Below are 14590 nucleotides of genomic sequence, written 5' to 3'. Positions count from 1 at the left end.
TTTAACTGTAGCTGGTTGAGTTTTACAGACCTCACAAAACCCGACATTTACAGCAAGGCGAGGACTGCTGGATCCAGGAGGAAAGTGTCTTTACACCTACTTCACTTACCTCCTGGATCCAGGGTCCCTACATAACCCACTCCTTGTCGATCGGTGACCCCTGCCACCCCCAGACCTCCGATCACCTTCCCTCACTTCCCCCCACCCCCCAACCAAGGACCCCCCCCTGCTCTTCCGTCCCCCTCGCGGCCCATCGCCCCGATCTTTGGCATACCCCCCACCACCGTGGTCCTCCCTGCCCACGATCGTTGGCTGATTCCGACCCCCGCCCACCCATCCACTTGTTGCTCTGGCTGAGCCCCCCAGCCCCCACGCGATCCCTACCTCCCTTCTCTGTGCGGCCTAGTGCCGGTCATCCCGCCCGGAGCCAGCCAGCGTCTCAATCTGGCTGCAGGTGGGAAACAGCGGCCTCGCATGCAAATCAAGCCCTGCCGTTCTCCCGGGTTTCCTGCCCGCCTCGGACCCCCGCCCCAACCCGCATTCCCCCAACCCGCCTGCCCCCCGCCCCCAACCCGCCTTCCCCCAACCCGCCTTCCCCCAACCCGCCTTCCCCCCGCCCCCAACCCGCCTTCCCCCAACCCGCCTTCCCCCAACCCCCGCACCCCACCCCCAACCCGCCTTCCCCCCGCCCCCAACCCCAGCCCCCCAACCCACCTTCCCCCAACCCCCGCACCCCACCCCCAACCCGCCTTCCCCCCGCCCCCAACCCCAGCACCCCAACCCACCTTCCCCCAACCCCCGCACCCCACCCCCAACCTGCCTTCCCCCGCCCCCAACCCCCGCACCCCAACCCACCTTACCCCCAACTGCACCCCCACCCCAACCCACCTTCCCCCAACCCCCGCACCCCAACCCGCCTTCCCCCCCACCCCCAACCCCGCCCCCAAACCCGCTTTCTCCATTAAAACTTAGCCCAAGAGGAACAGTTGACATCACCAAATAACTCGGGCTTCCAATAGTACAATAGGAACCTCATTCATCAAGGCAATAGTACATCAACTAAACCACAGGTACTGTACAATCACGGACCCTAGTAAGTTATAAGCAAACTTATACCACAGTTTTGTGGTTTGTTTGTACTGGTTTTGTTTTTTTTACTGACCAGTCAAATCTTGCTATGCATCACATGACAGACACGTGAACGAACTGTTCAAGCCTCCCGTGCTGTAGGCAAACTGCAGCACAACCACACTGACTTCTCATCACCATAATGCCACATAACATCACATGACAGTGACGGAGCACTGCCCCAGGGTTCCAGGCCAGATACACCACACAGATTGCATCAGTGCAAACCAGCTTTGCAAACTATGTCATGTAAGAGGATTAAAGATGGTTAGATCGAATACCTTGAGGCAGTGGTCTCCAATTGCTTGAGTGTTGCACTGACTGCGGTAAAATTGGAACCAAATTTTAAAAAAATCCCAGTTGCCCAACTTAAAAAAAAATTTGATCATTTTTCTTTTTAATTTCCTCCCCTCCTGAAGACATTGACTTCTTGCTGAAGTAGGATTCCAGGGGTGCCAAATGACCTCCAGCATCCCAGGGGTGCTGAGGCTAATTGTATTGCCTCTGTTGCCACTTTGGCTGTGATTTAGATAAGTCAGCATAGGTGTGGGATTGGACCTGGGACCTCCTGTGGTGTGCATGGCTCAGTTCATTACTGGATAAACTTGTTGAGCCATTTTTAAAGTCTTCAATGTTAACCATCGTATTGGCCCTTGATTGCATTAAAATGTAGCCAGCAATTGGATGCCAGTGCACAGAGATCCCGCTCTGCCAGTCCAGAGAGCGACATGGAGCCGACTGTATAACTCACGCTCGCCACCTTTCCATTATTCCAATTATCAGCCTCAAATAGAGTAACTGCATCATTACACAACAGTGAGCCCACTATCGGAGACCATCTCTACACCATTTTCACATACCTACCGAAGATCTATGGTACAAACACAGGGAAACTCTGTGGTTTACTAAAAATTCTACCAATGCTTTACTTTATTTGTGGTGAATCATCTCTGAAACTGGCGCACTTTTTGACTCCTGTGTTGAAACGGATTCTTTTGGTCCTCAATCTGGTTCAGTACAAACACTGAGTCGAATACTGGTTGAGTTCAACAGTTTTTATTCCGTCATCCCGGGAGACTTACTCTGATACAGCACAGTCCTGACTCCAGAAGAGTCCGACAGGTTAAACCAGAGCAAGCAATCTTTCATACAGTGTGCCACATTATTATACTTGCATTTGAGAAGACATTAACACATCGTACAGTCTGCACCAATCCCGAGCTGTACACGTATACATTTAATTTGATTTCCTGGCCTGGCAGTATGAAACAAAGAAGTCACATTTCACTGAATGGTTTATAGTTAAGTAAATATCCTGGTAATGGTTTCACGATCACCTAATCATTATGGTAATGCGTTTGCAATCATGGTAATGTGTTTTCTGATCGCCTATTGTCTGTATAACCTCTGCACTCCACCCTACACTGTTTCCACCAGCAAGGTGTGACATCGTGGGTGCCAGCCATATTAGCAGCCACAGATCAGTTTAGCTTCTTTTATTTTACTTCCTGCTGCCTTCACAGTTTCTTGAGTTAACATGATCATTTCTTACAATATGCAAGTGACTCAGCGATGTCGACATTTCACCACCATTTTATGCTGACAGGATCCTCCATTTTAGATTGACAGGGTCCTTGGCTATGCGAAGCGAGTTGTTACCATATTTTGCATTCTATATCCTCATTCCCCCCTTTTATCATTCCATGATAACCATCTAAGGTACCCAGTGATTCTGGGCTTCATCCTACTGGTCCATCTCTATCTTATTGAGTCTATTATACTCCTCCTCCATTAATTCCTTCTCAAATTTAATTTCTTCTTCTGATGGTTTCCTTTTTTAATAGTCCATTACAGAAGTCCCATTTAGTCACGTTCCAGGATCCGAAAGCTTTAAGATTCTTGTCTTTGTACTGGAGAATATCTCTTCGGCACAGGTGGACGGTTTTTCCAGGTGTGATTTTCTTACATTTCTTCAGTCGATTGAACGCCCGCGAGCAGGATAACGCTCAGAAGCAGTAATAAAGTCCTCATCTTGATTCTTGGTGATCAATCAATGCTACTTATTAACTATTAATCTGGAAAACAAAGTGCTTACACAAGATCAAAAGTTAAAAACTTAAAACTAAAATTTTAAAAATTAAAAATTAAAATCGTATAATAAGTATAATAAGAGTAGGATTTCAGCAGGCCAGAACAATCCAAACACAACACCAGACCTCGTAAAAGCTGCAGTCACCTCTATCAAGGCCGAGCACGAGTTCTGTAGTCTCCTATCAATGGCTGATCAATCAAAATAAAATTAATGATTATTAATGATTGTTCGTAAAATCTACTATATACTGTACTGATTTACTACTGATTATCTCCCCCCCTTTTGATTGGTTTCTCCAATCAATTTACAGTGGTGGAAATGCACCCATGCGCTTCTTCCCTCGACCTTAGCTGCAGTCGGGGTTGTTAGTAAGACCTGATATGGACCTTCCCACCTTGGATCTAGACTTCTCCGAGTCCAGTTCTTAACCATCACATACGAACCTGGTTCAATTTTTAGAGAACCAGATAAGTCAGGAGGTTCACCATATGCAGCACGGACCTGTGAATGCAGCCCGCGCAAAACCTTAGTAAGAGCCAAGACATAGGTCGTCATTTCTTCAGTCATATGGTGAAAATGCACCGTTGTAGGAGCATTTTGGTTCCAGGGAGTCTTGAGTGGTCTACCATAGATAATCTCAGCAGGTGTAAGTCTTGCTTTACCCGCTGGTGTGGTGCGGATCTGAAAGAGAGCCACAGGAAGCAATTTCAACCAAGTGCAGCCGGTTTCGGCTACCAGTTTAGCAAGTTTGTTCTTCAGAGTCTGATTGGTTCTTTCGACAAGTCCTGCAGCCTGTGGTCGATAAGCACAATGCAATTGCTGATGAATGTTCAACTGGGTACAAAGTTCCTTGTTCACTTCGGCAGTGAAGTGAGGACCGTTGTCAGAACTTAACCGAGTTGGAATACCATACCGAGGTATGATCTCTCTCAGCAATACCTTAACAACAGTAGAGGCTTTATTGTCTGTGGTTGGATATGCCTCGATCCATTTACTAAATACATCTACCATGACAAGTATGTATTTGTAACACTGACATCTTTCCAACTCAATGTAGTCCATTTGCAGGGTCTCAAAGGGACCCTCAGGTAAAGGGGTTTTTCCCCATTCGCAAGGCACTCCCTTTCCAGGGTTGTGTTGTTGACAAATCAGGCATCGATCGCTAATGTTCTGTGCTATTGCTTGAAGCCTTGGATGCCACCAAGTACTTAGAAGCAAATCACCCACTGCCCTGGCACCACAATGAGTTGCAAAGTGTACACATTCAATAACCCATAAAGCTAGCTCATCAGACATGCAAGTCTGTTCCGCGGGAGTAGTCCAGAGTTTTGATAAAGGGTTATATACACATCCCAATTCTCTCCACAAATGCTTATCACTATCAGGAGCGTCCTCCTGCAACTTAATCACCTCTTGGATGGTTGGCATTAGTTTTTCCGAGGGAGACTGATTCTTTTTGGAATTTTTAGTCTGCCTCATCATTCGGGGCACAATCATTTGGTGACTCCTAGAAGCATTTTTGGCCGCCTCATCAGCGCGGCGGTTTCCTATATCTACCGGGTTTTGGCCAGTGGTATGGGCAGAGCATTTAATCACAGCTATCTGTTTGGGGAGTAAAAGGGCTTGCAAGAGATCTGAGACTAACTGACGGTGAGAGATCGGGCTGCCCGAAGAGGTCAGAAAACCTCTATTTTTCCACAATTGTCCAAAGTCGTGAACTACTCCAAAGGCATATCTAGAGTCTGTATGTACATTGATTTTTAATCCTTCTCCCAAAGTACAAGCTCGTATGAGTGCAAACAGTTCGGCTTGCTGGGCAGAAAAAGGGGATTCAAAGGCTGCTGATTCTAAGGTAACACCTTCCTGATTTACAATTGCATAACCAGAAATTCGTTTTCCCATCTCATCAACTGAAGAACTGCTGTCCGTATACATGGTAATATCGGGATCTGCAATAAGAGTGTCAGACAGATCAGGTCGGACTGAGGTATCATCCTTAATGAGGTTTAAGCAATCATGGCTTGGTTCATCACTCTCGGAGGGCGGATATGCAGGGAAACTGGCAGGGTTGATAGTGCTACAGTGTTTAAATGCTAGTCGAGGATTGTTCAGTAAGTATATTTCATACTTATTTTGCCTGGCGGTAGTCAGGTGTTGGGTCTGCAATTGCCCCAATAACGCAGTGACTGAGTGAGAGCTATACATGGTAATGTCCTGCTGAAGTGTCATATTAGCAGCTGACTGTAGACTGTTGTAGATGGCTGTAAGGATCTGGGTGCAATAGGGATGTCCTAAGGCTACCGGATCCAGTTTTGATGAATAATAAGCTACCGGTCGATGCTTATCTCCATGCTTCTGAGTCAGAACTGCTGTTAAGCAATCGTTCATTACTATGCAATATAACTGGAATGGCCTATCATACAGGGGTCGTCCCAGGGCTGATGCTTGGACCAGATCCTGTTTTAATTCCTCAAATGCCTGCTGTGCCTCTAGTTCCAGCTCAAACTCTCCCTCTTTAGCCGTGTAGGGAGTCAGATGTTTGGTTAATACTGCAATATTAGGTATCCACTGTCGACAATAATTAACCATTCCCAGCCACTGCCTGACTTGTTTGGCTGTTTTAGGGGTTGGCGTCTCGCATATTGGCTGTATTCTGCTAGTTTCCAAACTGCGGTTTTCGGCTGATAATATAACTCCAAGAAATTTAACTGTCTTCTGAGCCATCAATACTTTCGCTGGAGATACCACATATCCTAATTCTGAGAGATAGTTCAACAACTGAATAGTGTCCTCTCTGTTACTTAGCTCATCAGGGCTAGCAATGAGAAGGTCATCCACATACTGGATCAGATTGGAGCCACAATTTAATGTCAGTGTCTGTAATTGCTGTTGAAGGCACCGCGAAAACAGGGTAGGTGAATTCACAAAGCCCTGGGGTAATCGAGTCCACGTATACTGCTGACCGTTGTAAGTGAAGGCAAAAAGGTATTGGCTAGTAGTGGCCAATGGCAGGGAGAAAAAGGCATGCTGGAGATCGACTACCGCAAAAACTGTAGCATCAGCAGGTATCGAGGCCAAGATGTGTGCTGGATTAGGTACTAGCGCATGAAGTGGCTGAACAATCGCATTTATTGCTCGTAAATCCTGCACTAGGCGGAACTGATCAGACTTACCAGGCTTCGGAACAGCCAGGATGGGTGTATTACAACTGGATTGGCAAGTTACCAAAATCCCCTGCTCCAACAATCCCTTAATGAGTCTGTCTATACTCGGAACAGCTTGGTGTTTCAAAGGGTATTGTCGTACTGTCGGCAAGGTCACATTTTCCTTCACTGGGATCTCAATGGGTTTTATGCCGGTTAGACCTACATGCGTTGGGTCTTCTGCCCATACCTGTGGATTCACATACTCCAGTATGTCTTTCCCTACATGACGGTGCACCACAGTCAGGCTAGGCTCAGGGCTTTGGTAAAATTGGACCATCAGACCTCCGGGTAACTGTTGCGGTTGGTGACATTCAGGGTTTGCCTGATCGATCGCTCGTTTTACCATGGGCCCCAAATCTTTGGCATGGAAAGGCTGGTTAACTTCCCGCGTGATATGAGGGGCCACTGTTGAAGGCTGCTTCCACAAGTGTAAGGGAACCTGCACAAACTCTGCTTTTCCCTCAGGTCCAGTTACTACAGCCTTGAGGTAGATTGTCCATTCGGTACCTTCCTGATCTTTAAAATACTCCTCAAGGGTCCTATCCTTTCCACTTCGATCATATGCCAGTGTCACATGATAGGAGGATGCATCGAGGTCGAGCGACCACCATTGAGGTGTAGTCGAAACATAACATTGCCTTTTATTTGCCCAATGTCCTATTGCTATTCCTTCATCACCACAATCAAGTTTGAGTTGGAATGCACATAGTAAGTCTCTGGCCATCAAATTGCAGTCCAAGCCGGTAGTTATTACAAATTGGTGGGTTGCAGATTGATTTTTGTAGGTCACCTGAACTGGTTCTGACATAGCATACTTGGTCATTTGACCTTGGAAGCCTGATAATTCCTGGGTCTTGTTGGATCGGGGAAGTTTAAGGTCCGATTGGACAGAGGACATGGCGGCTCCAGTGTCTACTAAAAAGGGATACCATTGATCCTGGATTTGCAACGTTAATAAGGGTTCTCAGTCCGAATGTAAAGTGCTGACCACTAGATTAGCTAGTCAATTCTGTGGGAATGGATTGTTCTGGGAGAAATTGGTATATCCTCCCCTGCCTCCTCTAGGTCCTCCTTTGTTTCCTCTCCATCTTCCCATGCCTCTCCTAGGTGGGTCTCGATAGGCTAAGGATTGGCAGTCTCTGACCCAGTGGCCATCCTCTCCACAGTTATAACACTGCCCTTGTCTTGGACCTTGGTATCCCCGTCCTTGTCCTCTACCCCTTCCTCTACCTCCGTAATTCTGTTGTGGAGGGGCGTAGGGTTGGCCGTATGCAGTAGCATCGTGGCCGTTTGGATGAGTGTAATATCCATAATTCTGAGAGTCTACCCATCCAGGGGTACAGTATTGAGGTTCCATCTGATACCCTGTCCTGTCTATCGTGTGTGGTTGAATTGTGACTTCCTTCACGACATATTCTGTTTTTATTGTCTTCTGGGGTTGGTTCTCCAAATCTTTACTCTCTTTCCAATAATATTTTATGGCTCTAGTAATTTGAGTCGGGCTGTTTTCTGCCCAGTTCATATTATTGGTTTTAATGGCTGTCGCCACAGCAGCCGGAAGACAGTTCATCAGAATGGCGCAGAATTGGGGTGAATTGGCTCCTCCTTGATAATTGGTGTCCCCCGACTGTCCCTGATAAACCTCACAGAATCTCTCCAAAAATTCCTCAGGTCCCTCATCTTTCTTTGGCTTAGTATCTAGGACATTGGATATGTTAATAGGCTTCTGAAGTGTTTGACTAGCAGCCGTAAGCATGGCTGTTATTCTATCATTGTCATTCCCCATGGCCACATTTAGGGCTGCCAGATTAGCATGTCGCAAGTGAGTTAAGAATCGAGTATGTTCCGAGGGGGTCAGTACTTGTTGGATTAAAGCCCATAAATCTCGGGATTCAGCGTTGTACACTTGAATGGTGGTTCGTAAAAAGTCCACAAACCGAGCGGGCGCCTTTTTCCTGTCTGGCATACCGGTTAGGATAGCCATTATCTCATTAGGTTTCCAAGGGAAAAATACATCTATGGTGGGGTTGGCTGCGACAGCCGCTGCATTCGGGTTTGGCATTGTTCTTACCGGCAGATTTCTGGGCGTTCGTTTTGGTTTAGTAAGGCTAATTTCGGGTTCTGAGTCGGAACTGTTAAAGGGTGAAAGGTTGTCTTCAGAATCAGTAAAGTCACTACATGAGTCAGTGTCATCTGCTTTTGCTGGTTTATGTTGTACTAATTGTCTGGGTCTACGTTTCTTCTTCTTCTGCCAATTCGGACTAGGGGTATTCCCCGGTTTCACGTCTTTCTTGGGATTTGTTGGATCTTTCGATCGGGTTCGACAAGCAACAGGGTCTACATAAACATCAGAAGTCGGCGTGATTGGGGAGTGACTTGGGACAGTAAGGGAGGGTGTCGGTGGACTGGTAACGGACGTAATAGGGATCAAGCTAGTCGGATTTGCAAGAGGTTGGTTGGGATAAATGTTATTATTTTGGGGTGGCTGAGGAGGTGGTGCGGTAGGAGTTCTGTACATCCAATTGTCTAAGTCCTCATCTGTTCCGTCTCCCTCTTTCAACCTAAGGCCAACCATTGAACTACGTAGTTCATTTTTATCCTTTTTCTCTGGCGCCTTTTCAGATTTTGACCTTTTCTCATGTGCACATTCTTTCTTAAGTATTTCAATGGGTTTAGGATTTCCTCCTTCGGTTAACTTTATTCCTAATTTAACAGCATTTTCTTGCCAGCTGGCTAATAGGGAACTGTCTTTAATTTCTTGGCAGTACTGTCGCCAGAGTCCAATTAGTTTTTTAGTCTTGCTTCCCATGTTCTTTTTCCAAATCATTTCTTGAGCTTGTTTAACCGTTTCTAAACTTTTGGGACCCCCTAGTGGCCATTGTTCGCTGCCTAATTTTTTATTTAAACCCCCTGAGAGTAGTCTCAATTGTTGGGCTTTATCCGGATATTTGTCACACAATGTTTGTAAGGCACTGCCCTCGTCACTTGTTGTGTCTAGGTAATTACCCATGGTTCTCTTACACTAAGGGCTCCCTTTCAGGATTCGAGTTACGTTTTTAAAAGTGTCTCGTATATTTCACGGATACCGGCACACAAAACTAAACACCACAATACAATAACTACAATACTTAGACCAAACAAAAACACAGTGAGTCGTCTATATTCATCAAATAGTAATTTTAGCCTCTGTCACCGTCTGGTACAGGTATTCTTAGCCTAATTATTCAAATCGTAAATTTAGCCTCTGTCACCGCCTGGTACAGGTATTCTTAAACTCTAATTATTCAACTTATACGACCCTTATCTTGCACTCCCTGAGTACAAGTTGCTCGAGCTCTAGAGTCCCCGACTCTCTCTTTTTACTTTCTTTCAAGTATTCTTTTTCTCTAAAATCACTACTTATCTACTTTTTAGTCCAATCGGAGCCTGAGCGGACCAAGTGAAATACGAGGCCGGCGCGTTACCCGACTTGGATACTTATTTCCTAAGTTTACACAGTATTCGCCAGATTGACCCAGATCTCGTCGGGACACCACGCAAGAATTAGCGAGTGGCAAAACTTTTATCGGACTTACGGATCAGAGGAAAACCGAGGTGGTAAATTTAAACATACTCACTCCGGGGGCCCATTTCCTCCTCTCACGTCCAAAACTAGTTCGGCTCTTAATTTCGCAAATTCTCGGTGATCGTCCGTTGAGATCCCACTTCTGACACCAAATGTTGAAACGGATTCTTTTGGTCCTCAATCTGGTTCAGTACAAACACTGAGTCGAATACTGGTTGAGTTCAACAGTTTTTATTCCGTCATCCCGGGAGACTTACTCTGATACAGCACAGTCCTGACTCCAGAAGAGTCCGACAGGTTAAACCAGAGCAAGCAATCTTTCATACAGTGTGCCACATTATTATACTTGCATTTGAGAAGACATTAACACATCGTACAGTCTGCACCAATCCCGAGCTGTACACGTATACATTTAATTTGATTTCCTGGCCTGGCAGTATGAAACAAAGAAGTCACATTTCACTGAATGGTTTATAGTTAAGTAAATATCCTGGTAATGGTTTCATGATCACCTAATCATTATGGTAATGCGTTTGCAATCATGGTAATGTGTTTTCTGATCGCCTATTGTCTGTATAACCTCTGCACTCCGCCCTACACTGTTTCTACCAGCAAGGTGTGACATCGTGGGTGCCAGCCATATTAGCAGCCACAGATCAGTTTAGCTTCTTTTATTTTACTTCCTGCTGCCTTCACAGTTTCTTGAGTTAACATGATCATTTCTTACAATATGCAAGTGACTCAGTGATGTCGACATTTCACCACCATTTTATGCTGACAGGATCCTCCATTTTAGATTGACAGGGTCCTTGGCTATGCGAAGCGAGTTGTTACCATATTTTGCATTCTATATCCTCACCTGAAATTGTGCAGTGGGCCACATGACGCACCTGGACATGTACACCCAGTGCTGCCAGCACTTCACCCAGGAGCCATCCTGCATCAATTAACCATTAATGGTGTGTGTCGTCGGGTATTTTTCTGGGGGGGGGGATCATCACAGCCGAGCGGGATCGTGTGTTCAGTTGCCACCCACTCGTGTTTACTGTCCAGCAAGACTCAGCAGGGTAGATCTTGACTTTGTGCAAGAGCATATAACCAGTGGTAGCGATTCGGCAGCCCGCTTTACATTGCTCCCCATTTTTATTTCCGTTGAAGTCCATTCACCCATTTTACACGATACAGAAAGCCGAGATCCACCCCACTGAATGATGTTCAGAGGCATGAGCCGCGGGCTTCATTTCACCGTGCTAGCCCATGGGTACTGAGGCCAACTGTAGCACCCCTGCTACCCCTGAGCGGAGACTGGCAATTGCACCAAATGTGAGGCTGTGTATCACCCCAACAACATTCTTGAAGATTGCCATTGTTACAGAATACAAAATGAATATTTCTATTTCCTGCTACTTCATAATATGCACATGTGCGACTCTGCCTCCACACTGAACTCACCAGGACGTACATCATTCAGTATGTAAAAGAAAGAAAAAAAATTGCTTTTCTATAGTGCCTTTCATGACCATCGGACGTCCCAAAGCGCTTTACAGCCAATTAAGTACTGTCTTGAACTATAGTCACTGTTGTAATGTAGGAAACGCGGCAGCCAATTTGCGCACAGCAAGCTCCCACAAACAGCAATGTGATAAATGACCAGATAATCTGGTTTTAGTGATGATGATTGAGGGATAAATATTGGCCAGGACACCGGGGAGAACTCCCCTGCTCTTCTTCGAAATAGTGCCATGGGATCTTGTACGTCCACCTGAGAGAGCAGACGGGGCCTCCTCCGACAGTGCGGTGCTCCCTCAGCACTGTACTGGAGTGTCAGCCTAGATTTTTGTGTTCAAGTCTCTGGAGTGGAACTTGAACCCACAACCTTCTGACTCAGAGGCGAGAGTGCTGAGTCCAAAGGATTTGATATTACTAATAATTCTGTGATCATGTCTTTGCGGAACAGCCTCTCTGTGTTACCTTTGCAGCTGGGTGCCATTGCAGTCCCTCAGTACTGCCCCTCCGACAGTGCGGCGCTCCCTCAGTACTGCCCCTCCGACAGTGCGGCACTCCCTCACTACTGCCCCTCCGACAGTGCGGCACTCCCTCAGTACTGCCCCTCCGACAGTGCGGCGCTCCCTCAGTACTGCCCCTCCGACAGTGCGGCGCTCCCTCAGTACTGCCCCTCCGACAGTGCGGCTCTCCCTCAGTACTGACCCTCCGACAGTACGGCGCTCCCTCAGTACTGGCCCTCTGACAGTGCGGCGCTCCCTCAGTACTGCCCCTCTGACAGTGCGGCGCTCCCTCAGTACCGCCCCTCCGACAGTGCAGCACTCCCTCAGCACTGCCCCTCCGATAGTGCGGCACTCCCTCGTACTGCCCCTCCGACAGTGCGGCGCTCCCTCAGCACTGCCCTGGAGTGTCAGCCTGGACTAGTTATAGTCTTTCACAACGATAGATTCCCCAAAGAGCAAAACCGTTCCATTTTCTCAACCTGTGAAAGAATAATTTAAACAAAATTAGTCAATGCATAGGAGAAGCAACATTTAAAATAAAACCCACAGGCTGTGAGTCTTGGTGTGTACGACTTGCCCTTCAGGTCTGTGAGTTGTGCGGCCAATGTCACACAGTGGGTTATATTTCAGTAAATCACTAAGCACTCTCATGTGTCCTCTGCATAAACCACAGTGTGAGTCAGGCAGTCTGCTTAATATAAGCAGAGGTAGCCCTGGGTGCCTCAGTGATCATGTCACTTCGGCAGTGTATTTTAATTCATCTCCCTCACACTGTCTGCTCCAATAACTTCTCCAAAGCACTCCTCGGGACAATGTCATCAGCTCATTCAAACCAAAACGAAACAAATTCAACAGAAATAAATTGGGGGAAAGTAGAGCTAAATTAATTGTAAATCTTTGTAAATCTCTGATTCCTCATAGGGGCCTCTCTGATGGTGGGACATTCTTTAATCTACCACCTGATGTGTCAACTGTCAGCCTGCTGCAGATTACTGATCAGTTCCTTCCATTACGTATGTGGTGATAGCCTCCAACGTTTTTTCCCCTGCGGCATCTGTCATCACGGTCAGTCGATCTTCCATTCTAAGGGCACAGTCCAGCCATTGCACACATCCGTGTTAAATGATGTCAGAAACTGATCTCGTACTCGGCCGACTCTCTTGTGCCCGGCAGCTGTCAGTGACATTAGCCTGTTGCTGTCTGTCCACGGACTCTAGATGGGATTTTGACATTCTCGGGCACGGCGTGACCTCTGAGGCGATAGATGATGCATGTGCCATGTGAAGTACACCAGGAATCACATCACCACGCTGGACTCGCTGTTGCTTAGGTACATGACGTCTGCCCCGACGGGACACTCCAAAGAGCTCCTTCACCAATATTTATATCCAACTTCTTCCTGATTCTTTCAGATGTAAATTATGACAAAAAGGCAGACCAAAACTAAAATCTTCCCGCATTTATACCTTTTAAGTTTCAATCTTTTTTTTTTAAACGTGCACTTTTGAAATTATTTTTAGTCCTCCCTAACCCCTTGCTCAGGAAGGCAGGCTTATGACCTTCAGTTAGGCCGCTGCCCAAGTTGCTGTGTATCTGGTGGTAGGGGGTGGGTGAGAGTGACTCAGGTTGGCTAATTCTGACTTCCCCTACTGCATCAGGAATCAGTTCCATTTTCCTTGGCCAGCTTTGGCATTCTTGGTACAGACTGGTCGCTGTGTGGCTGACCATCTAACTGCTCGTTGTTAAATTTTAATAGACTCCCTCTTTTAAAGGGACTTTTCAACTGACAATGCCATCAATCTCAGTGGTGTTGCTCAACTCACAATATCATCTCTTGAACTGATAGAGGTGAGAACATAATTGCAGCAAGAACATAAAAAAGTGCTGGTTCAGCATTTTGAATGTCTGGAGACCAAGCTTGATAAGGTGCCTACTAGTTGTCAGAACTTGAAAATAATGCTGTTAATATGAGCATAACATTGAAGGACCCGCTCAAGTGACAATTAATCACAGAACGGTAGCGTAGTGGTAGTGTCACTGGGCTAGTAATCCAGAGGCCTGGACTAATGATTTGGAGACATGAGTCCTAATCCCATCATAGCAGCTGGGGAATTTAAATTCAGTTATTGAAGGTCATTAAATAAATCTGGAATAAAAAGCTAGTCTCAGTAATGGTGGTCATAAAACTACAGGATTGTCATAAAAACCCATCTGGTTCACTAAAGTCCTTTAGGGAAGGAAATCTGCTGTCCTTACCCGGTCTGGCCTATATGTGACTCCAGACCCACAGCAATGTGGTTGACTTTTAACTGCCCTCTGAAATGACCCAGCGAGACACTCAGTTGTACTCAAGAAGGCGGCTCACCACCACCGTCTCGAGGGCAATTAGGGATGGGCAATAAATGCTGGCCTTGCCAGTGACGCCCACATCCCGTGAATGAATTTTTTAAAAAAGGAGGCCATTCGGCCCATGGTATCTGTGCTGGCTCTTTGAAAGAGCTATCCAATTAGCCCCACTCCCTTGCTGTAGAATCATAGGATCATTGACTTTTTCTGTTGAAATGTGCCTGCTATAGATTAATTGCTGAACTTT

At 46.4% G+C, this 14590-nt stretch overlaps 1 protein-coding gene and 1 long non-coding RNA gene across 3 annotated transcripts; both read right to left on the bottom strand.

The window, feature by feature from the left end:
* Positions 1-2544: 2544 nt before the first annotated feature.
* Positions 2545-12991, bottom strand: LOC147103455 (uncharacterized). 2 transcript variants are annotated; one of them, XR_015072971.1, is made up of 3 exons: positions 12575-12991; positions 11963-12476; positions 2545-3218 (listed from the first exon to the last, which is right to left on the bottom strand). It is a non-coding gene; the product is annotated as an uncharacterized LOC147103455 (long non-coding RNA). The 2 variants fall into 2 exon arrangements; XR_015072970.1 differs by having other exon boundaries at positions 2545-3203.
* LOC147103456 (uncharacterized) lies at positions 7429-10076 on the bottom strand. The gene has a single exon (XM_085963055.1). It carries the CDS (start codon positions 9434-9436, stop codon positions 7430-7432), a length of 2007 nt encoding a protein of 668 aa, XP_085819181.1. The 5' UTR covers positions 9437-10076; the 3' UTR covers position 7429.
* Positions 12992-14590: the final 1599 nt, after the last annotated feature.

Source organism: Somniosus microcephalus, chromosome 20, assembly GCF_052327205.1.
Source record: "Somniosus microcephalus isolate GS21.2 chromosome 20, FLI_Smic_1.0, whole genome shotgun sequence".
NCBI classification, from domain to species: domain Eukaryota; kingdom Metazoa; phylum Chordata; class Chondrichthyes; order Squaliformes; family Somniosidae; genus Somniosus; species Somniosus microcephalus.
This window is presented reverse-complemented; position numbering and strand designations above follow the sequence as displayed.